Source organism: Amblyomma maculatum, chromosome 5, assembly GCF_055883805.1.
Source record: "Amblyomma maculatum isolate TAMU_Amacu chromosome 5, ASM5588380v1, whole genome shotgun sequence".
Taxonomy (NCBI): Eukaryota; Metazoa; Arthropoda; class Arachnida; order Ixodida; family Ixodidae; genus Amblyomma; species Amblyomma maculatum.
This window is the reverse complement of record NC_139348.1, coordinates 33892827-33915517: the sequence shown is the minus strand read 5'-3', so window position 1 is coordinate 33915517 and position 22691 is coordinate 33892827. Positions and strand designations below refer to the sequence as shown.

General features: G+C 48.1%; 1 protein-coding gene across 1 annotated transcript in view; it reads left to right on the top strand.

The window, feature by feature from the left end:
• The first annotated feature begins 15675 nt into the window (after positions 1-15675).
• Positions 15676-22691, top strand: part of LOC146187993 (chitotriosidase-1-like) — a 78421-nt gene continuing 71405 nt past the window's right edge. The window contains exon 1 of the mRNA XM_084603068.1: positions 15676-15825. Within this exon, the coding sequence (XP_084459194.1) occupies positions 15679-15825 (147 nt within the window). The 5' untranslated portion in view covers positions 15676-15678. The remainder of the gene's footprint in view (positions 15826-22691) is intronic.

Below are 22691 nucleotides of genomic sequence, written 5' to 3'. Positions count from 1 at the left end.
CGGTACAAAAGCGCTTCTACTGAATGCGGTGTTGCCTTAGAAACGTGCCGTAGAACGTTATACTGCGGTGTATATCGGTAATTATGAGCATGTTACTTACAGAAGTCGCAGTTACACGAGTAGCGAAGTACGTTCCCGCTACATTTCTTCTGCGCTCTGCGCACATGCAGAGCCATCTTGTGGCAAACACAGAAGAACCCCTCCTCGCAATGTGCGGCGCTGCCCCGACACGTGGCGCGCCACTCGCCGCTGACGTTTCGCCGTGCACTGTCACGGGTTGTAGAATCAAGCGTCTTTCTATTCTTTAGATCACTGTCTTCGCTCACCCGCTTCTCCCCTTAAGAGCATACCGAGCGAATGAGTGGGCGGTGCGAACGAGGTGCAATAACGCTATCGCGTTCTACTCTTGAAGGCGGAGCTTAAGCGTCCTCCAAATTTTTTCTCAAATTAACCCGGTTCTGCGCTAGCTGCATCCATTTGACCCCTGCGAACTTCTTAACCTCATCCGCCCACCTAACTACCTGCCGCCCCCTGATACGCTTTCCTTCCCTTGGAATCCAGTTTGCTGCCCTGAGCGACCTTCGGTTATCCTCTCTTCGCACTACATGTCCTGCCTATGCCCATTTCTTCTTCTTAATTTCCACTAGAATGTCAGTAACTCTCGTTATTTCTCTGGCCCACTCTGCACGCTTCCTATACGGTCGACCATTCAAGGTGGTAAGCGACCGCCACGCCCTCTACTGGCTGGATAATTTGAAAGACCCCGCCGGCCGCCTTGCGCGATGGAGCGTAAGACTTCAAGAATTTGACGTGGCTGTAGTCTGTAAGCCGGGCCGCAAGCTTTTAGACGCAGTCTGCTTATCCCGTGCTCCTGTCGACGCTCCCCCGAAGGATATGATGACGACGATGCCTTTCTGGGACCAGTAAGCGCCAGCAGCTTTGCACAACAGCGATCAGATCCTCAGCTGAAAGACCTAGCAGATTACTTGGAAGGCAAGACCGCTTCTCTTCCTGTTGTGTTTAGGCGTCAGCTATCGTCGTTCACCGTAAGCAATGACGTCATCGTAGAAGAACTTCGCTCCCAACAAGACAGCGCAGCTTCTTGTCGTGACTAAAAGCCCCAGGCAGGAAATTCATGCGTTGCACGACGAGCCAGCAGCAGGGCAGGTCGGTTTTGCGCGCACGTTGCATCGAATACAGAAGAAGTACTACTGGCCGCGACTGCTTGCCGATGTTTCCCATTACGTGAAAATGCGCCGTGAGTGCCAGCGACGCAAGACGCCGCCGATCAGGCCAGTTGAGCTACTGAACCCGATACCGCCCCCAACCCTGCCCTTTCAACAAATTGGGATGGATCCTCTTGGCCCCTTTCAGTCTTCATCTGCGTGTAACAAGTGGATCATTGTGGCCACCGACTACCTTATCCGCTACGCCGAAGCAAAGGCACTGCCCAAAATACTGCGGCAGAACTCGCAAAGGTTTTTGTTGAACAAAATCTTTTACGACACGGCGCCCCCGCAGTGCTCATCACGGACAGGGGAACGGCATATATGGCAGAGCTGACGCAAGCCGTCCTAGAATAGTCATAGAAGTCATCGACGAACTACTGCGTACCATCCATAGACAAATGGACTTACGCAGCGTCTCAAGAAAACTATTGCGGATATGATTGCAATATACGTCGATGCCGAACACAAGACATGGGACGGCATTCTACCCTACGTCGTAATAGCGCCTTCCAGGTGACAACCAGGTCGACTCCGTTCAGCCTTGTGTACGGCAGGGAACCCACGACGACGCTTGACGCAATGCTGCCACAGGTAACCGATGAGGAGAACCTGGACGTCACCGCCTACCTTCAAAGTGCAGAGGAAGCCCAAAGACTCGCCCAAATGCGCATTAAAGATCAGCAAAGAAGCGACGCCCAACGTTACAACTTACGACGACGCGATGCTGAGTACAAGCCGGGAGATCAAGTCTGGGTTTGGACACCTATTCGCCGCCGCGGACTGAGCGAAAAGCTGTTACGCCGATACTTCGGCCCCTACAAGGTGCTTCGCCGACTAGGACAATTGAACTACGAGGTCATTCCCGACGGCGTGGCAGCATCGCAGCGGCGCCACGTGCATCCAGAAATTGTGCATGTTGTACGCCTTAAGCCATATATGTGCGCTAAAGGCTATTCATGTTTGGTTTGCAATGGTTATATTAATTCATGTCTGTTTATTTTGAAACATCGAGGCGATGTTTTTTATGGGGGCAGCAATGCCGCGAACTGTTTAAATCTTTATTTTATTCCTGTTCGACAGCCGCTGGCATACGGCCTTATCATTGTGATACTGGCGTGCTTATCAATTCTGTACCCCGTCTTTGTTCATGCTCGTTGTCGCGATACGACGCGTTATCATTTTCTTTGTCGCGAACGATGCGCCGATATCTGTCTCGAAGATTGCGATCACTCTCGTATGTTTCTACAATGTTCCAGGATGTGCTAATAGCAGTTTGCGACGTTATCTAGATTGTTCTGAGCATACTTTATATGTAGCGTTCACGAGTGCGACAGGCATTCTTTATTCGATGATCGACGGTCATGATTGTTGCTATCGCCGCCGCCGAGTTGCTTAGTTCTTTTGCGGGTGCAAGTCAGCCCAATAAAAGTTTCTTCAGTGCAATCACGGACTCTTCATTTGCGTCATCGACCTTGTCACCACCACGTGACAATAAAATGAATATTTCCAGAATGTATATTCCAGAGCTAGATTGCCTAACTTAATGAAGGGACTACATTCGGCTGTGCCGTGAGCTGATGCGTTTCGGCTCTGTAGGGTTAGATACAAAGTCAAGCAAAATTGTCCGGGAGTATAGTAATCGATCAGACCAGTGCTTGCGGCTAATGGTAGGGCGAGGACAGAGTTAGTAATATACGGCTTGGCGTACCTTGCACGTATTACGGTTAGCGTTACCAAAACACCGAGAGCCGCCTGCCCACACAGCCGCCTTGATAGGCTGGATTTGATTGGAGAAGCTCTATTGATCAAGAAAATCAATAGGATGGCATCAGTGGCCGAAACAAAGGCCGAGCCCTCCCGCCTAGTCCGCAAGTTTTGCTTCTTTGTTCTTGTCCGGCTGCCTCAGGAGTCTAAGCCAGGCCCCTTGTAAATGTGCTGGTAGAAGTGCTTTTTGCTGGGGACTTTCCGTTCAGTACTACAGGAAGTGTTCCTCTATTGATTTCCGTCCACAGTGTAAGCAGTTAGGATCGATTGGCTCTTTGGTAATTTTCGATAAAAAATGGGGGTCATGACTGTCCCTGTTTGGGCTCTACTTAGGTTTATGGTCTATTTTCTGGTAAAGTCTCGGTGAGGAGAAAGTTAGTTTCCGAGCCTGACCAATATCATTGGTATTTTCCTTGCATGTGGTAGTTTTCAGATAGGTTTTATGCGCACAAAAGACTACACAAACAGACAAGAGAGACAGGACGGAGCGCAACTTTCAACTGTTTTATTCCGGAAATGTACACGACATTTATACCAAAAAAATTATCATTGCATAATCATCAGTGCCACGTGCGAGCCCAGGAAAAGCACAAAGGAGGGCACAGGTCACTCACCTCTTATCTAATTTATCTAAAAAGACAAATTCTTTATCATACATTGTCACAGATGGTGCGCTTATACATGAACTTCCGCTTTTTCATGGTAGGCCTCAGCCAATTCTCGCGCAAGCGTGTCAGTGCTCCTGCACAAGTTGCCGGTGCCTTGTAGCGTTGCATCACAGTTTTTCTGCTTTCTGTTGTTGGTCATTATCTTTTCCACACTCACTGATGTGCGCCGGCAGGTGCAAACCGGTACCGTTCCTCAAAGACAAGTTGTGTTCCCTTAACCGGTCATTAACACATCGGCCCGACTGCCCAATGTACACCTTCCCACACTTCAACGGAATCCTGTACACCACCCCTTTTTCACACTTCACAAACTTATTAACATGTTTGATTTTGCAGTCTGAGTTACGGCTACCATCTTGCGAAACCAGACGACACAAAGAAGAGAGTTTCCTTGGTGCCGAAAAAACCACGGGTACCTTAAACTTGTTAGCCACGCGTTTGAGGTTATGAGCCACTTTATGCTGATATGGAATGACTACCGGTTTCACTTTCCTCTGTGCAACTGCAATCGTTGTCTGGTTCTTATTTCTTTCTTGTTTAATCTTCTTGAGAAGAGCTTCAGCCACTGAACTCACTATTATCTGGGGAAAGCCTGCCTGTTTCAGCTTCGCGATCTGATCGTGAAAGCTTTCCTGCGCCATGTGACAACAGGACTTCTTTAGGGATGACTCAAGGCACACCAAAGCGATAGCACGTTTAATCGTTTTTGATTGCTTGGAATCAAAAGGCAACAGTTTCTTTTGTGGACGTGGTTGGTACTTCCAGCAAAAGCATCCGTCCTTAAGGGTTATATTCAAGTCTAAAAATTGCAAACGGCTGTCATTGGCTAGTTCACAAGTAAAATTCAATCCTTTGGAGAGTCGTCTAAAATTAGAAAGAACTTGCTCCACGATTTGTGGACAGGTTAAAGGTGAGTGTTTCTTCAAAACAATGAAAGAATCGTCTACATATCTAAAAATCTTTAGAGTGCTACCGTTTTCAAGCGCCTCGGCCAATGATCTGTCCACACCTGCTAGAAAAATGTTGCAAAGCACAGGTGCCACGCACGACCCGATACAGATCCCATTTCTTTGTACATAATCATACCCTTTAAAAGATACAGTGGTGGAACTAAGGTAATACTCCAGGAGTACAAGGAAGTTGTCAACCGACCTACCAGCGCTGTTTTGAAAAGACACCACTCCGTTCATTTCTGTGCACAACCTGACGGCATCCAACAGCTCGCTCTGCGCAATAGAATAGAACAGGTCAGCAACATCTATAGAAAAGATGTGTCCTGCAGAGTTTGTTTCGTGCAAAAATTCAACAACCTCAAGACTATTCTTAATGGCAAACGGATCGTCTACTACCACTCTGTTAAGTTCCTTTAGCAGGAACCGGCTAAGAAGGTTCTGCCAGGCACCCCTTTCGCTAACTATGCATCTAAACGGAACACTTTCTTTGTGGGTTTTGGCAGTGAAACAAAACTTGCAAGCTATTACATTTGGTATTCTGAATACTACTGCTAACTTCTGTAGACCGAGGTTCTCGCATAACACAATGGCTCCGCTTTTTACCTTTGCTAGTTTTAGTTCTGTCTTCTCAAAATTCCTGTGGATGGCCTCCGAGGCTTTCTTGTTGTACGTTCCCGACAGCATGGCGACAAAGCCCCCTCCCTTATCCGCCTGAACGAGTAGCAGGTCGTTGTCCTTAAAGAAGCGCACAATTTTTCTTGTTGGCGTCTTGACGCGGGGCCCCCTAGAAGGCACGGTCCTGATGAGAGAGTCGACTCATTCCAGAAGACACCTTTCCTTGTCCTCCGGGTCGGCCTTGCGGAAAATTCTCGTCAGTGCCAGGAGCTCATGGCCTTTAATTTCCGGCTCAAAGCTGTACTTTGGTCCTTTCCTGAGGACGCTAGCGATGTCCTCCGGAATGTGGATGTTGTCAAGAACCTGAAGAGCAGAACTGTCATCCATGCTTTCTTTACTTCCCTTTGTTATCACTGTGAGAGTTTGTATCCACAAAAATTCCGTCGACTGGGCGGCTAGCTTCATCATAGATTGAAGCTTACTGGCGGCGATATGCTCGGCGTCTCGGGAAAAGCAAAGTAAACGAAGCCAATCCTTGAACAGACGAATTTGTCTCCATAGCTCTGACCTCAAGATCCGGCACACTCTCTTCACATGGCCGAGGGAAGGTTTGGCAAGGCCAAACAAACCTGAGATGTCAGGAGGCACCAGTCCCTTCCTTATGCAGAATCAGAGTAACCTCGCACGGCACGCAGTCAAGGAAATATGAGCAACAAGGCTCGAATCTTGGGGAAGATGTGGCGAAACACTCAAAAAAGGGCCCACTGTCGAAGAAAGGTATTCCAGTAATATGCGTTGTGGGGCTAGTTGGTTCATACTCAGATAGGTTTTATGCGCACAAAAAGACAAGGGAGACTGGACGGAGCGCAACTTTCAACTGTTTTATTCCGGAAATGTACACGACATTTATACCAAAAAAATTATCATTGCATAATCATCAGTGCCACGTGCGAGCCCAGGAAAAGCACAAAGGAGGACACAGGTCACTTACCTCTTATCTAATTTATCTATCATACATTGTCACAGATGGTGCGCTTATACATGAACTTCCGCTTTTTCTAATATGGTAGGCCTCAGCCAATTCTCGCGCAAGCGTGTCAGTGCTCCTGCACAAGATGCCGGTGCCTTGTAGCGTTGCAAGGTTCCTGCTAAAGGAACTTAACAGACTTGTAGTAGACGATCCGTTTGCCATTAAGAATAGTCTTGAGGTTGTTGAATTTTTGCACGAAACAAACTCTGCAGGACACATCTTTTCTATAGATGTTGTTGACCTGTTCTATTCTATTGCGCAGCGCGAGCTGTTGGATGCCGTCAGGTTGTGCATAGAAATGAACGGAGTGGTGTCTTTTCAAAACAGCGCTGGTATGTCGGTTAACAACTTCCTTGTACTCCTGGAGTATTACCTTAGTTCCAACACTGTTTCTTTTAAAGGGTATGATTATGTACAAAGAAATGGGATCTGTATCGGGTCGTGCGTGGCACCTGTGCTTTGCAACATTTTTCTAGCAGGTGTGGACAGATCATTGGCCGAGGCGCTTGAAAACGATAGCACTCCAAAAATTTTTAGATATGTAGACGATTTTTTTCATTGTTTTGAAGAAACACTCACCTTTAACCTATCCACAAATCGTGGATGACGTTCTTTCTAATTTTAGACGACTCTCCAAAGGATTGAATTTTACTTGTGAACTCTCCAATGACAGCCGTTCGCAATTTTTAGACTTGAATATAACCCTTAAGGACGGATGCTTTTGCTGGAAGTACCGACCACGTCCACAAAATAAACTGTTGCCTTTTGATTCAAAGCAATCAAAAACGATTAAACGCGCTATCGCTTTGATGTGCCTTGAGTCATCCCTAAGGAAGTCCTGTTGTCACAGGGCGCAGGAAAGCTTTCACGATCAGATAGCGAAGCTGAAACAGGCAGGCTTTCCCCAGATAATAGTGAGTTCAGTGGCTGAAGCTCTTCTCAAGAAGATTAAACAAGAAAGAAATAAGAACCAGACAACGATTGCAGTAGCACAGAGGAAAGTGAAACCGGTAGTCATTCCATATCAGCATAAAGTGGCTCATAACCTCAAACGCGTGGCTAACAAGTAAGGTACCTGTGGTTTTTTCAGTCCCAAGGAAACTCTCTTCTTTGTGTCGTCTGGTTTCGCAAGATGGTAGCCGTAACTCAGACTGCAAACATGTTAATTAGTTTGTGAAGTGTGAAAAAGGGGTGGTGTACAGGATTCCGTTGAAGTGTGGGAAGTTGTACATTGGGCAGTCGGGCCGATGTGTTAATGACCGGTTAAGGCAGCACAATTTGTCTTTGAGGAACGGCACCGGTTTGCACCTGCCGGCGCACATCAGTGAGTGTGGAAAAGATAATGACCAAAGACAGAAAGCAGAAAAACTGTGTGATGCAACGCTACAAGGCACCGGCATCTTGTGCAGGAGCACTGACACGCTTGCGCGAGAATTGGTTGAGGCCTACCATGAAAAAGCGGAAGTTCATGTATAAGCGCACCATCTGTGACAATGTATGATAAAGAATTTGTCTTTTTAGATAAATTAGATACGAGGTGAGTGACCTGTGCCCTCCTTTGTGCTTTTCCTGGGCTCGCACGTGGCACTGATGATTATGCAATGATATTTTTTTGGTATAAATGTCGTGTACATTTCCGGAATAAAACAGTTGAAAGTTGCGCTCTGTCCTGTCTCCCTTGTCTTTTTGTGTCGTCTTTTTGTGCGCATAAATCTATCTGAGTATGAACCAACTAGCCCCACAACGCATATTACTGTGGTAGTTTTGTTCACAGGGGACTCCAAGAAACTTTCCTATCCCTCCCGGCGTGCTAGAATGCCTGCATATCTGTTCGCCTTCTCATTTCTCCCATTTTCATCGTGTGCAGTGAATCAAATAGTTTCTACTCGGCTTACTCTCTGGCAGTTTTTGATTGCTCCTGCCGCTGCAGAGCAGATAAGACCTTTGTTGTAATTGCGGATTGCAATCTTCGCTAATTCGCTAATTATTGTATTGCTCCTTCGGCCTCTGTTGCTGAGACAACTGTCGTGCTGCAAACAACCTGGGCCCATATTCCGAGTTTGCGTCGTTATCAAAGTGTCGCTATCTCACGTGACCTCGAGCCATCTGATTGGTGGAAATGCCAGAACATAATGTTGATACCCCTTCCGGTTCCGTAGTGGCAACACCCAGTTCGGGTGTCTCAACAACAATGGTGGTGAAGTATTTGCCTTCCTTTGCTTTGGCTGCATGTGCACAGTCTGCAGCCAGGTCGCTTTGTACCTATCTTTGATTCTTTGAGCAAGGTTCGCTCTGCTAGTTGCATGTATCTCTATTATCATGCTGTTACGTGGTGGCATGACAAGAGATGTAACATGGCGTCACGAAATCGGCGCACATTTTATTAAGCCGGCAAGGCGCGAGGCCGGCAAGGCGTCGCATGGAAAGCTCGAGAAAAGCCTCCTTCCCCGCGCGAGAGAGCGCGTAGCTTTGTACGCGTAGCCGCCGCCCTCTTTCCCATCACCCGGCGATCACGCGGACTCATCAAGTGGGAATATGCCAGAAAACTTCAGAACCGTCTATGGGACCTAGCCAATGATGACGCGCGGCTCGACGAGAGAAAGGAGCGCTCTAACGAGCGAAACTAAGTGTGTGTGCGCGCTAGCTTCGGCGCGTGTTAACAGACCGACGCGGCGCGCCCTATTTAAAGAGACCGCGCCGCTTGTGCAGTCAGTCAGTCAGTGTTTGCGACGTGTTCGCTTGTGCTTCGGCTGGACTCCCGGGGATCACCCCCTGCTGGCAAGGCCACGGACCTGCAAGGGAGCGGCGCTCGTCTTGTATGGCGGCCACATCGTGACTCCTGAGGCGTCGGGCTGCAACAGTGCCCGGTGAACAATTTGGTGTTTGTTTATGTGTCTCTCTCGTGTTTGATCCGTTGTAAAGCCTCTGTGTTATTGAATCCCTCTGTAGTTGCATGCTTAGCGTTTGTTATTCTGTGAACCTCTCGTCTGTGCATTTCATGTGTTCTCGTGTATTCCTTCGTATCGTCTCTTGCTCTGCATAAATTGTTTTGTTTGTTACTTCTGACTCCAACCCTTACTGTGGCTTGAACCGGCGACAGCTGGACACTAAACGGCCACCCCCTTCTGTCACTGCAAGGTAGTTGAATTCCGGCTGAGCTTGCCACGCAAGTCGAGGGCATCTCCTTCGCGATCGGAACAGCTACCCCCGTTCACCCTAAGGGTGTCTGGGAGTGTGCGCACCGTTAAGGGCGCATCGTTAATAATACCCCCTAATTATTAACGGGTGACACATGGCGACACAACAGAAACAGAACGACGTGATGGCGTGACGATGAAATATGCTTTAATGGCCAGCGGGCCTGGCGCGAGCGCTCCGCCCCGCTCCACTGCCCGCTTCGTCATCTTCGTAGCATTACCCGGGGCCACCGAGCGATCGTCCCGATCGATTGCTAGAAATCCAATACATGACGTGACAATGAACACAGACACAGGACTGGGACATGAAACGCTGGACATTACAATGAATGCGAAGATGGGAAGAATGCTTGGACCGGAGCATCAAGTCCAATCTTCACCGTTTGCCGAAGGTCAAGGCTCATGGAGCCTTAATACCCCGACACGGGCCAGAAACATGACAGCTGGTGGCAGCAGTGGGAGGGTCAGCGCAATATTCTTGCTCCAGTTTGGTGAGTGTATCACCTTCTCTGCTTTAGTTTGCCAGGCTTAGCGTAAGGTGTTCTTTCTGGTAAGGAAAGTTGGTTGTAGGAGCCTGTTCAGATTTGAACCTTGTTTGCACCAAAGTACTCCTGAGAGACTTGCGGTCACAAATGTTGCAGTCATGGACTGGCCAAAGCTGCGAATTATGGACCTAATCTTGGCATGTGAGGAATTAGGCCTTGATTCTGGCAAAGGGAGGAACATGCAGCACATTATCAGCGCTATAGAAAGCGGTGGCTTTGATGAGGATATCGTGGAATGTTGGGAAGGCATAAAGCGGAAAGAGAAAGAGGAAATGGAAGAAAGAAAAAGAAAAGAAGAACTGGAGGAACGTGAAAGGAAAAATGAAATGGAGCTAGTAAGCGAGCGTTTGGAAGGGAGGAAGCGCAGGCAGAAATAGCGGAAGAGAACGAGCCGCGGTTGCGAGCCCTCAGACATCCAAGCTGCCTAAACTGAAACGCAGACCGAGCTATCCAAATGGGCGAGGCTATCAGGCTGGTTCTGGTCAATTTTGAGCGCATTTGTGAGAAACACCAGATTCTTCGTTTCCACCTCGCCCTAGCACCTCACAGTTTCACTTTGCGAAGCGGCCGAGTGCTTGGTGGGCTTATGAGGAAGTGGGCGATTATGAGAAAGTAAATGCAAATTTGCTTAAGAAGCACCGCCTCTCGGCCGATGCCTTCCTTCGACGTTTCAGGAAAGCAGGGTAAAGGCCTTCACAGTCTGCTTACAGCCTAAAAGCAAATTTGATCGAATGACTCAAAGCCGCTGTGGTCTATGACGACCAGGACAAAGTAGTAGAAGAAATGTGCCTCTAGCAGTTTTACAACAGCTTGAATGGTGAAATGCGGATGTGGGTGCAAGACAGGCCCAGAAAGAAAAGCTTGGAGCACGCCGCTGAGCTCGCAGAAGAGTTCAAGATCAGGCGCCATGCAGGTAGGGAAAGCTTGCAGGTAGTCGCAGAGCCCCACAAGGACGTTTTGAAGCGCCTATCCCGGAATGAATGTACAGAGGTACAAACAAGCGCGGAGGAGCACGAAAACGGTGCAGTCGTAAGAAACGACGCTGAAGAAGAAACGAGGGAGAAGGAACGCGCCGAAACATTTGAGAGAAGGAAACCGGAAGCCTGTTTCCGAGGAAAGGGTGGTTTTTCGCTCGCCATCTTTGACGCAGAGAACATGAGCCTCTTGGAGCCATACACGAGCGGACTCACCCTGAATGGGAAGCGGTGTCAGGTTCTGCGCGACTCCGCCACCACGGTGGATGCGGTACACCCTCCACTTGTTTCATCTCAGGATTTCACCGGCGGGTGAATGCGGATGAGACAAGTGACGCGGAGGGACAGCGTTTCTCTGCCGGTCGCGCGCGTCACAATTGAAGATCCGTACTGCATACAGAGGCGGCTGTGTCGGTCGCCCTGTCGGAGCAGTTGCCTTACCTCTTTTATACCCCTGTTACACGAGCACGCTAATAGCCGTTAAGGAAAACGGCAGTTGGCCTTAACGGCCGTTAGGCGGAGTTACACGGCAGCGCGAGCGCCGTTGGAAATCCAACGGCGATTGACACCAACGGTGCTGGCCGGTCTCCGTTGCGCCGCCGTTTCTGTCCTCTTCGTCGTGAAGTAGGCAAGATGGCAGCCTACAGCAGCAACGGGTCTCCGCTTCAGGCGAGCGCTCCAGCGCAAGAACGCTTTGCCTGGACAGCGTCACTGACGCATTAACTTGTAAACTTGTGGCAATTTCACCTTACCGAACTGCGAGCGCAGAAACACAATGCGCTCGTGTACGCAAGGATGACGGCGCTGGAAACATGGAAAGTGCCATGTGATCGCAGCCACCACCATTCCGTTCCCACGGCCGTTACGGCGTTCAACTGACGCTCAACTGAACGGCCGTGTAACACGGGTATTGTAACCGTTCAGAGCTTCTGCTGAAGAGGGGACCTAGTTACATGGACCGCTCCGTACACGCTCTTGAGCGTTCGGAAGATCGCGGGTGAGACGGCACATTCGTTCGAAGCCGAACAACATGCTCTATGCGAACGAAATGCTCGCGTAGGTGCAGCGACAATTACTTTCAAGAACGAGGTGTGTTCTTGCCCGCCTAGTACAGAATTCGATTCGCGGACCAGTCAGAACGTTCATGTGAAGCTGAATACCGTGCACACTGTGAAAAAAATGCTCTAGACGCTTCGATATCAGCTTTCAAGAACGAGGTGCGTTCTGCCCCGCCGACTGAAAAGACCGCGAAGAATTTGAAACGTTCAGTTGAAGCTGAAGCACATGTTCCCTGGAATGCTCACGTTAATATTGCGACAGCTGCTTTGGAAAATGAGATGCCTGCTTCCCCGCCGAGTGAATCGAGTGAGTAATCTGAAATCCGCTGTATCGCCTTCCCATTTGTACCGCTTCCCCAAGCTGACGAGGGTGGACGGTGATGCAATAGAGGCTGAACAAGCGAGCGATGACTCTCTCCGAGTTCAAACATCCTGCCGGCGAAGAAATGGCGAGAGTCAACGCTGCCCTAAAAAAGTGCCTGGGAGCAACCTACCAGCCAGCGAACGGAGCCGCACTGCGTCTGTGGGAAAAGGAAGCACGAAGATGCAGGCTGCAAGTCCGACGGGTGCGCTTAAAAATGAACGCTTATGTAGAGGGGAAGCATATGTCACCTGTGCTTCATCATTAAGGGTAATTTGTTGCTATGTTGTGGAATGGCGCAAGAACAAAGCACTCTGTCCTAAATGCGGCATAGTTTAATGTGTGCTGTTAAGTTGCGTGGCACGGCTCGGGAGGAGGGGGCGGTGCTCTTGTCTTGCCGAGTTGGGGAGGGGGAGGGACCTCATCACTGATGCGAAGACCCTCGGCCTGCAGACATCTCCCTCTGGACAGGACAGGAGACCAGCCCAGCTTATACGGCCTCTCCAGGGCACACCGAGGAGGTGTCACCCCTTACAAGATAATCTTCGGGTGGCGGACGAATTGTTATGATCAAGATTCCAGGCGCGGTTCCCGCGGCCACTGCAGCGAGCGGTACCTGGTACTGGCGAGCGCCTGACGCCCGCTTACAAGCCAAGTGCTGCTCCGCAAGTCACCGGCGCATTTCGGAGAAGCTTCGGCGTCGGGCTTGCCTGGGCTTGTCTGAGCCGATGCCAGACATTCTGGCGCCTCGATGACCGTCGGCGCCACAGAGGCGCACCCTCCTCTCCCGCCTCCTCGCACCGCGGCGGGAACCCAGGGCGCTCGTTATTGGGTCTCTTGGCCAGTGGCCAACTACAACGTCTGCATTGGACACTTTGAAGACCAACGGCTTTCTGGGCTCCATAAAAGATGCTCGGCCGGTGGTCGAGCGAGACCCGTCGTGAGAATCGTCACGTGCAGTGCTGTGCGCCTGGAGCGGGCGTGGCGGAGTCTCCCTGGACGTCGCTGTACGAAGACAGTGCGTGAAGCCAGTAAATTTCGGCCCTCGTGCCGTTGTTGTTTAGCTATGTTGTATATATTCATGTCGTCGTGTGGACCTGAACCCTTAATACCCGGACACGAAAGGTTGAAAACGTTAATATTTGCGCCTCCGTATGTGCATTAATGAACTCTTCCAGTGAGTTGTATATGCCCAGTCCGAGTAACATTTCAGTTTTCGTGTATCTGGGAATCCCTGGAGCTACTTTGTAAACAGTTCTATGGGTAGAAATTAACTGCGTCCACCTGTCTTACCTTGAGATTGCAGTAGGGTGGAGAGTACGTCATGAAACTGATCAATAAGGCTTGTACTACTCGGCATATATCTTGCTCCTTCATCCCCTTATGCTTTTTTCAACACCCGACATCACAGCTTAAAGGCGCCAGATGTCACCTGGTACGCTTCTAGTCGGGATGAGTTATCGCGTGCAAGGAGCCTTTTGGTGGGCTCCCGGTACTCCGGCAGCGGTACCTGCAACACTGTACTCGATATGCGACTTGAAGCGAAAAAGCGTCAGCGAAATGTTCAGTGAGAACGCCAATGGTAGAGCACTTTGGAAAGAATATGTGAAGGATCTGACGAGTGGCACTGATCAACATCGGGAGGAGTGCCGCGTAGAGTGTTTTTACGCCGGTATGTAAAAACATTAGCGCACAATATAGTCACGTGGTGGTGACAAGGTCGATGACACAAATGAAGAGTCGATGATTGCACTGAACTCTTTATTGGGCTGACTTAATTGCGCCCGCAAAAGAACTAAGCAACTCGGTGCGGCGATAGCAACAAACGTGCTCGTCGATCGTCGATCCAAGAATGCCCGTCGCACTCCTCAACGCTCAATTTAAAGGCTGCTCAGAACAATCTAGATAACGTTGCAAACTGCTACCAGCCCAATCTGGAGCATTGTAGAAAGACACATGAGTGGCCGAAACCTTCGAGACAACGAAACTGATAAAGGTGCAACTCGCGACATCGAGCATTAACAAACAAAGAATATGGAACTGATACGCGATCCAGAATCAGAGTGATAAGGCCGTATGCCGGCGTCTGTTAAAAAAAGAACAAATACAGTTTTGAAGGTTTCGCGGCAATATGATTATAAAATGATGAGACATACTTGTAGCACTACACTGAAGGGAAATTACGAAAAGCGCGGACACTACCAACGTCGCATCGCTTATGAAACAGACAGCTAGCCTAGTCTGTTGATCGTGACGTGGTGAGGTCTTCGAGCTCTCCGCGAGTCTTGTCATTGAATCCTCGTTGAATGTTTTACCATAGGCGCGGCTTAAACTCACTCAAATGTCTTCTGGTATTAAGGCCTTTCTTGCAAGTAAGTTTATTGAGGTTCACTTACTGCTGTTACTGCTGTCATAAAGCTCACAAAAGTCTAAGGCCAGAATGTCGCCCTTCGAGTACCTTGTACCTTTTAACCAGTTAAGTCTCCTAAGTATCAATCTAAACGGCTGGAAAGCAAACCGTCCTACCGGAAAACGTTTGATAAAGACTTACGTTCCCCCCTGCTCTGTACGCTTCTAAAACATCACATGCGATGGTGCTAATGCCGCCGCTAGCCTCGTAAATCACACAGAACAAAAGCTAGTTCTAGCAGTAGCCACCACACGCTATATGCACCTAAATAAGCGCTAAACATTTAGCTTTTTGTATGCGCCATTGATTTGCGATGGACACCAAAATGGTCTCTACAAAGACAAGAGCAGGCTCCACTCTTCCTGTCGTTGAACTCTATTTTATCTGTTGCTCACAAGCAACATTTGGTAAATCATATTCCACAGCCCATTGGAATGCGACGCTTTCACAAGTACCTTTTCGATCTTTTTAAACTAACGTATAATCGACGACGGGCGAAGCATTGACCGATGACACGAGCTAGCTCAGGAGTATGTTCTCTTCCCTGTATATGTGTTTACGCATTGCAGTGCATTGTTTCCTTACAATGACAAATGAAATTATTCCGACCAGGGTACGCTACTAGCGGCGAATCGGTATAGTGGATGTGATATCTGACATCATCATCATCGTCATCAGCTTGACTATACTCACTGCAGGGCGAAGGCCTCTGGCGTACTCCTCCAATTGTCCACAAATTTAAGGTCACCACAAAAGCTGGGTTTTCAGTGTTCGGGGGCGTTCCTTAAAACTTGCCGCTGGCACAAGACGGTGCATCATGTTATATGCGGCATGCTGTGGCATCTTTGGGACATCTGCATGCAGGCAGTTCGGCATGCCTGAGCTGGCCCGCGTGGCCCGCCGGGGTGGCTACGGCACGAAACTGCTGTTCACCGTCGGGGGAGAAGAGACGGACAACGCCAACTGGTCGCGGCTCGCCTCCGACAGCGTCATGAGAGACGCGCTGGCAGCCGACCTCAAGGTGAGTCCCTCGATCCACGTATGTGCTGTGGCGGCTTCCTTCCTCTCAGAATATTAATAATTTCAACAAGACAGACCATCAAAACCTTAAGCATGAGCCAGGAAGGCACTCAGGATGCTTCGATTTCAATGCATATAACGGTGCAAACTGTTTGCAAAAAATGTGGCAGAGTTTATCTTCTTATGGTGCGAAATCACAGGCGTTTTTTGTGGTGTTTTAACTTGACGTAATTGCTTTTTTTTACGCACTTACCTGATAACTTTCCTTAGATATGGGCCTGGCGCGCTGTAGTTTCAGCTGTACACGTAACGCAAGCTGGGAGCCGCCGCATCAAATTAAGCAGGCTGAACTATGACCACCACGATTACCTCCTGTGTAACGGCGAGCTTGATCACGGAAGCTACGAATTCAATTACTAGTGGCGCCATCTGGGAGCTGCCGCGTCAAATGGCGGAGGTTATACCCTAAGTAAATCGTGTTGTAACGAACGAAAGCACCCACTGCGATGGCTCAGCGATTTCAATGCTCCATTACTGTATCCGACCCCCCAGATTCGTAACCGACCGTTTCGAATAAACTCCGATGGTTTCTTATCTAATGGGAAAGCTTTGCAAGAGGGCATGGTCTGTCACTAATTATAGTTTACGGGGATGTACTTAATGTAACGACACTGCAATGGGCTGAACTCGACGCTAAGACTTCAGTAGCCGTGCAGTATTCACTCTGTCAGCGTCGTCCTCTTTCTCAACGCTTCGTCGTGCCCGCGTTCCTCGGTCGTCGTCTTTGCCAGTGAGCACATCACTTTGGTCCCGCGTTTCCCGGTAACAATAGGCTCCATCAGTCTCTTTGCTGGCTGACGAATTTGAAAGACCCGAGGGGCAGGCTCGCGGGTTGGAGACATTATATCGGACTAAGTTTGAATTACCCGCGGTGCCACGTGGTCGTGACCTCTGGAAACAACTTAGCCAATCAGATTGACTGTAGAAACAAGCTCAGGCAAGATGCTTGATCTGTGATGATTAGCGTTTGCGTGAAATCAAATTATACATGAATGAACACTTAGGCTCCCGTCTTGAAGGGTATGTGCGATGCGGCAGCATTGAGCCCGTTCCCCTTCTCATTGAAGTACATGCGCTTTGCTTCATGACTAATCATCATCACCATCATCATCAGCCTGACTATACCCACGGCAGGGCGAAGGCCTCTCCCATATTTCTCAAATTTACGCGGTTCTGCGCTGGCTGCATCCACTTCACCCCTGCGAACGTCTTAACCTACGCTTTCCTTCCCTTGGAATCCAGTTTGTTACCCTAAGCCACCATCGGTTATCCTCTCTTCGCACTACATGTCCTGCCCATGCCCATTTCTTCTTAATGACTAATACCTCAATTTTCTTGTTTCAGTAATTGACGGAAGGTCATAACGCTCCGCTTTGACTAACACGTGTGAACGTGCCTTCACGGCTTATTTGTGTGTCTGACTCATGGCCCTCAAAACAGCTGCTCGAGCTGGCAGCTGTTGTCAACTCGTTCATGTTCCCCGATTGTATAACCCAAGGCAGAGCGAGAGAAATAAGATGGATAATATGGTATAAAAGCGCACTGAGCAAGGGTAGAGGGGGGAGCCTCAGTTCGTAAGCGCGGTCATCACTGGCAGGGGTTTAAATACGCTTTAACTGATTAACTGATTTATTTATTGGAAGGGAAAGGCGAGGTAACTGTCTCACTTGTTTTCTGTGGACACCGCAACCACGCCGTAAGGGAAGGGAGGAAGGTGGGAGTGAAAGTGGAAAGAGAGAGAAAGAGGAGCCGTAGTGGAGGGATACGGCGTAATTTCGACCACCTGGGGATCTTTAATGTGCGTTGACATCGCACAGCACACGGACGCCTCTTCGTTTCGCCTCCATCGAAACGCAGCCGCCGAGGTCGGGTTCGAACCCGGGTACTCCTTCTGATTCATTTAATGATTCAGATGCTTCCGAAGAAGAAAAGCTTGGGAGGGGGGAGGTTGGGGGAGGAGAAAGTTGGGCAAGGACTGAAAAAATGTTTCGTTAGTGTGTATATTTCTCTTTCTTCATTCGTCACTTTTCCCCGCCTGTTTTCAACATGAATCAGTACCAACTCGCCCAAATCGCAGCCTCAATTATTATATTTGAGCCTGGAACCGGTGATCCTGTGGCATGCAAAAGAAATTAAAGAGCGGCAGCAGCAGGAAAACCTACAATGCGGACTGGATGCCTAAAGCAGGTTCGCTGCTGAGGCACCTTGGAAGGGGACGAACATTCCAAAGTGTCCTCATGAAGAATACATCTGCAGGGAAAAAGCTTTTAAGAACTCATCCAGGTGAAAGTAATCACTTTTTTGAACATCAAGCAAATGGTTCATATTTCTCCTTTAAGAAGCTGTCGATAACCGCTTTGATGCGAAAATAAAATCTCTTCGGCGCATTTCCGCGGGCAAAACATCGCACGTCCGCCTGGTATAGGATCTCCTTCTGATTGTATTTACCTCTGGTAGTAGCAAGGGGAACTGACTGAGGTTGAGCACTCTTGAACAAATGAAGTTCACGGTGCGAAACACAGCCGTTTAATATTTTTCTGGTGCTTTACTACATGGTGTTTCTTTGGGCATGGTACAATGAACTGTCACAAACTCTTTGGTGACCCCAGGCCCCAGATGCTTCTTTCGCAGTGTTTACAAGACCATTCTTGTTCCAGAGCATTGATAGAATGCTTACATTCGCAACGGACACAATCCACTCCATCTGCAAGCAGTTACAATCTACAGCTCCTTCAAACGCCGAAATGATTTCCGTTCATGTAGTGGTGCCTTTCGTCGACACCAAGGTCTTCTGTCACGTTCAGACATTCGCGCTATAGTGAAAATGGGGCCCTGTGCGTTATCTGTTATCGCATTGAATTCGTTAGTGGCAATATATAAGGTGTCCAAGTCCGGGCATCGCTTTATATGGGCGTTTTCAGTGTCATGGCTCATCTCACTACTTATCGCCAATCTCCGTAGTAGTATTGGGTGAAGGCCTATATTTTAGAATTACATTTCTTAGTGGAACCAATAGAACCTGCGGCTTTAAGCAGGTTTTCGTAATAAACCAAGAGTGAAAAGGCTTTGCAGATTTTTCAAATATGGTAATTAGGGAACATTGCTTCCATGCTGGTTTTGTTGACTGTTTTAGCAGGCTTCTATGAAACGTCCTGCTGCTTTCCCATGTATGCTTCATGTTGAGCCACTTTGTTTTCATGGGTATCTCCATTTTTTACAGCGCAAACATAAAGTTGCGCCGCATGTTCTACATAGCCGCATGTTTTACTTATTCGGCTCATACGCATGCAGTCTTACGGAGAATAAATAATCTTGTCTCAAGATTCAATGAATAAATGCAATTGTTCCCACTGAGGCTCAATATACTGCTTCTCATCTTCAACCTTCCGCTCTGCTGCAGTATTTGACAGGTATGTTCCGACGTTAAGCTTTAGTCGCGAAATACTTCTATTCTTACTGTCACAATGGCTGTCAAAGCTATGTAAACAGACTTCACAGTAGCGAAAATCGAATTAGAGCAGGGGATCACAAAGTAGTATTTTGCAATGGTTACGCGCCCTCACGTAGCTCTCCGAAGAATCTCAAAACAGGCGACAAGAAACAAGCAAAACTGATTTAAAACATTTCGCAGAAAAGCGAGTGTAATATGCGGTTTGTTATGTTCAACTCAGATTATACGTTCTTAGAAACGTTTCCGATTATTTTCACTAATTGTGAAACTCTTGTGAAACTTTGGGTGTACTCGCCTGGAATTACTGGCCTCGGTTTCTTGCAATTGGTAAACAGTTAACTACGTCCAGTAGCTAATCGCGCTAGTATATGTAGGCTTTGTCATCTTGGCTCTATTGTTGTTTCCAGTAGCCATTTTGCTCTTGAACTAATAGGGGAAAATGTGTTGAGGGTAATAGCGGAGTGTGGAATGAAGGGCAAGGCATTCATATATAGTTTTGCTCATCGTTTGTAGATTCTTTTCTATAACCATTATTTTTGCTAGCAGTGAGGAAGAGCATGGAGTGAAGGTAAAGAAATAATTATAAATGGCATCATAACCTGGGAAAGGCACCGATTTCTCCCCCCTCCACACAAGACAATAAATGCTTCGGGCTCTTTTGCCTACTTACATAGTGGGCAAAACAGATGCGTGTTCAGGCCTTTCGTTAGTGGCCCGTCTCGCCTTCGCTGCACCAATGGAGAAAGGGGCAGCATTTCTGGAGCACCCAAGCAAGTGATTAGTGGTTCAATTTACCCATACTTCTTCACATGTGCCACTCGGCTACCGAGCAGAGCTGCTTCCGAGCCTTGTATTGCTTCCTCAGTGTTCGCGCCTCGTACAAGACGAAAGTTAGCTCTTGACTCATAATCACTGATAAAGGCAAGAAAACATACAGCCCTTCAATTTTTACACTAATGCATGGCTAGTTGCTAACTAGGAGCAACTGGCAATTGTGATATCATCAACGTCTGTAAACAGATGTAATTGAAAGAAAACTCCAACTTTAATATGCATCATATGCTAAAATATTTAATTTTGATTTTCGTAATGCATACTTTCGTAAAATTAGCAGGCAGGTCTCCTCCCTAGATCACATTCGTCCATTCTTTTTGGAAATGGAAAGCGGCATGCGCACTCGCTTGTGTAAACTGCCTGCATTCCTAACATGCAAGGTGGCCGACAGACAGCTGTACTGTGAAAGGCCACAATGAGTAAACATTTCGAGGAATCTTAACCTCTGCCTTTAAGTGTACGACGTAACAATGTTAAAAGCTCCCGTTTGCCAACACTCCTTGCGGATCCTAGTTAGCAAACATGGACTCTGCAACTCGCCTAATTCCTGATCTCTTAATGTGTTGCTCAATGCCCCACACGTGCTCTTCAGCATATGTGAAAGTCCGCTCAACGTACGTAGATATAAAGTCCCGCTTTAACTAAGAAGTATGAACACTCCTGCGTGGTCTATGAGTAAAATGTCTTACTCAGAATGTAAGGGTTCTGCATTCTCATCTCAGTCTCCCATCTGAAAGGGGAAACCCCTAGTTGGCAATTCGGTCCCTTTCATCCACGTCACGTGGTCGCGTGACGTCGCACAAGCCAACAACCAATCAGTGTCCAGCCAAGTCAGATGCCACCTGCCAGAGCCATGGCCCTGACTGTTCGCTCACAACTCGCGATTGTCTGCAGAACCGATCCTGTCATACTATTTAGGTACTATATTTTGGCAATCAAGAATGTCCCGAAGGTGAACTAAACTTTTTCTCATGACATGTGTCCAGTGCCTCCAGCACGTTGACGTAGGTTAACACATTATCACAGTGCCGTCAATGCCGGCGCGGGATTTGCCCGAGAACGGTGCCTTTAGCACTATCGCGTTAACACTTTTCGCTGCCTAATGCTCCCCGCAGAGAGCCCGTTATCTCTGCCTGTTAGTCTATTCAGAAGAAACAAGTCCTTCTGGATTGACCTGTATGTGCCATTTCTCATAATGTCCATAAGAAAGAAGTGGAATGCACTGTTTCCTTCCGCGTTCTGTGATCTACGTGCGCCTTGCGTGTACGTACATAAAGGGACTTTCATGTTGGACATCAGCTAATTAAATCAATGGATCGCTCAAACTTTGGTGCTTGTACGCCAAATTTGTTTTTGTCGTGTCCTGGAAACTTTTACCTCCAATAGCATATAGGGAGCCCCACTACCCGTGTTCTTTTCGACAAGCTGTAGTTTACCAAGCGTGCTACAGCGCTTTTAAGCTGAAGATGTCTAGAAGTCCGAAAATATTTCCTTGAAATGAATTAGCAAGGTTCCAACGTAGCCTAGAATGAAAAGAAGATTTATCAGTTGCGTTTTCCTTAGCACACACTCTCTTACCAGGAATGTGTGTGCTGGGTGGGGAAACGCTTAACATCCTCTTTGCAGGGAATTGCACAGATTCAAAGGTGCAGCTTCGAAGTTTAATGCATAAACATCAGACGCAGGTCTAGTGTTTACAACGTAGAACAAGTGGACGTGTTTCTCCTTACGTCAGCTTCAGCATTTCTCACGCTTTGGCAAGCCTTTTGTTTTCATCTGACATTCGGTAACCTTTCAAAATAACATAAAAAGAAACCAAGCTATATAATACATAGTTTTGAAAATGTATATAAATGATACCGTTTTAGAAAGCGTTCAAAAGCTGCTTGAGCAGAATATGTTTCCACTCTTATGCGTACTCATATCGAAAACGTTGGAGAAAACGCAGCCTGAATTTGTTTAATTCTAATACGGCTATGATAGCAGGAAATATAATTACTTTAGCGGGAGACATTTGCGATATCAAAATGCGACATTTCCCGTTGTGTAATGGCTTGCTATCATGACGATTTACCGCAACTACCACCACAGTAACAAACAGCGTGGAGAAGGCGAGCATGGGTGCGCAGCCAAACATTTCACTCTCATGTCAGCAAATAAACTCTACAATTCATCACTAGCCCTCCGCCCTTGCTATGTCACTGCACGTTAACCCCAAGTGGTCGAAATTTCCGGAGCCCTTTACTGTTACCAGGTAAATTCAAATTACCAGGTAACCATCTACATAACACCCCGCAGGGGGCATCTGTTAAAGCAGATGTTTGCGTGTACTGTGCGACACCACGGACCCCGAGCACCCACGCTTAGCCGTGCGTGGCATCGCCGTGTCTGGGGAAAAGGGGATCCTGGTGGTTGAGCCGATGCCGAGTGTTTGGACCTTTAAGGCCCCTCGGCAGAGGCAACACACCACTTTGGCCCACGCTTCCCACAGACGGCACCTCCGGGCTGACCCACCCAGGGGA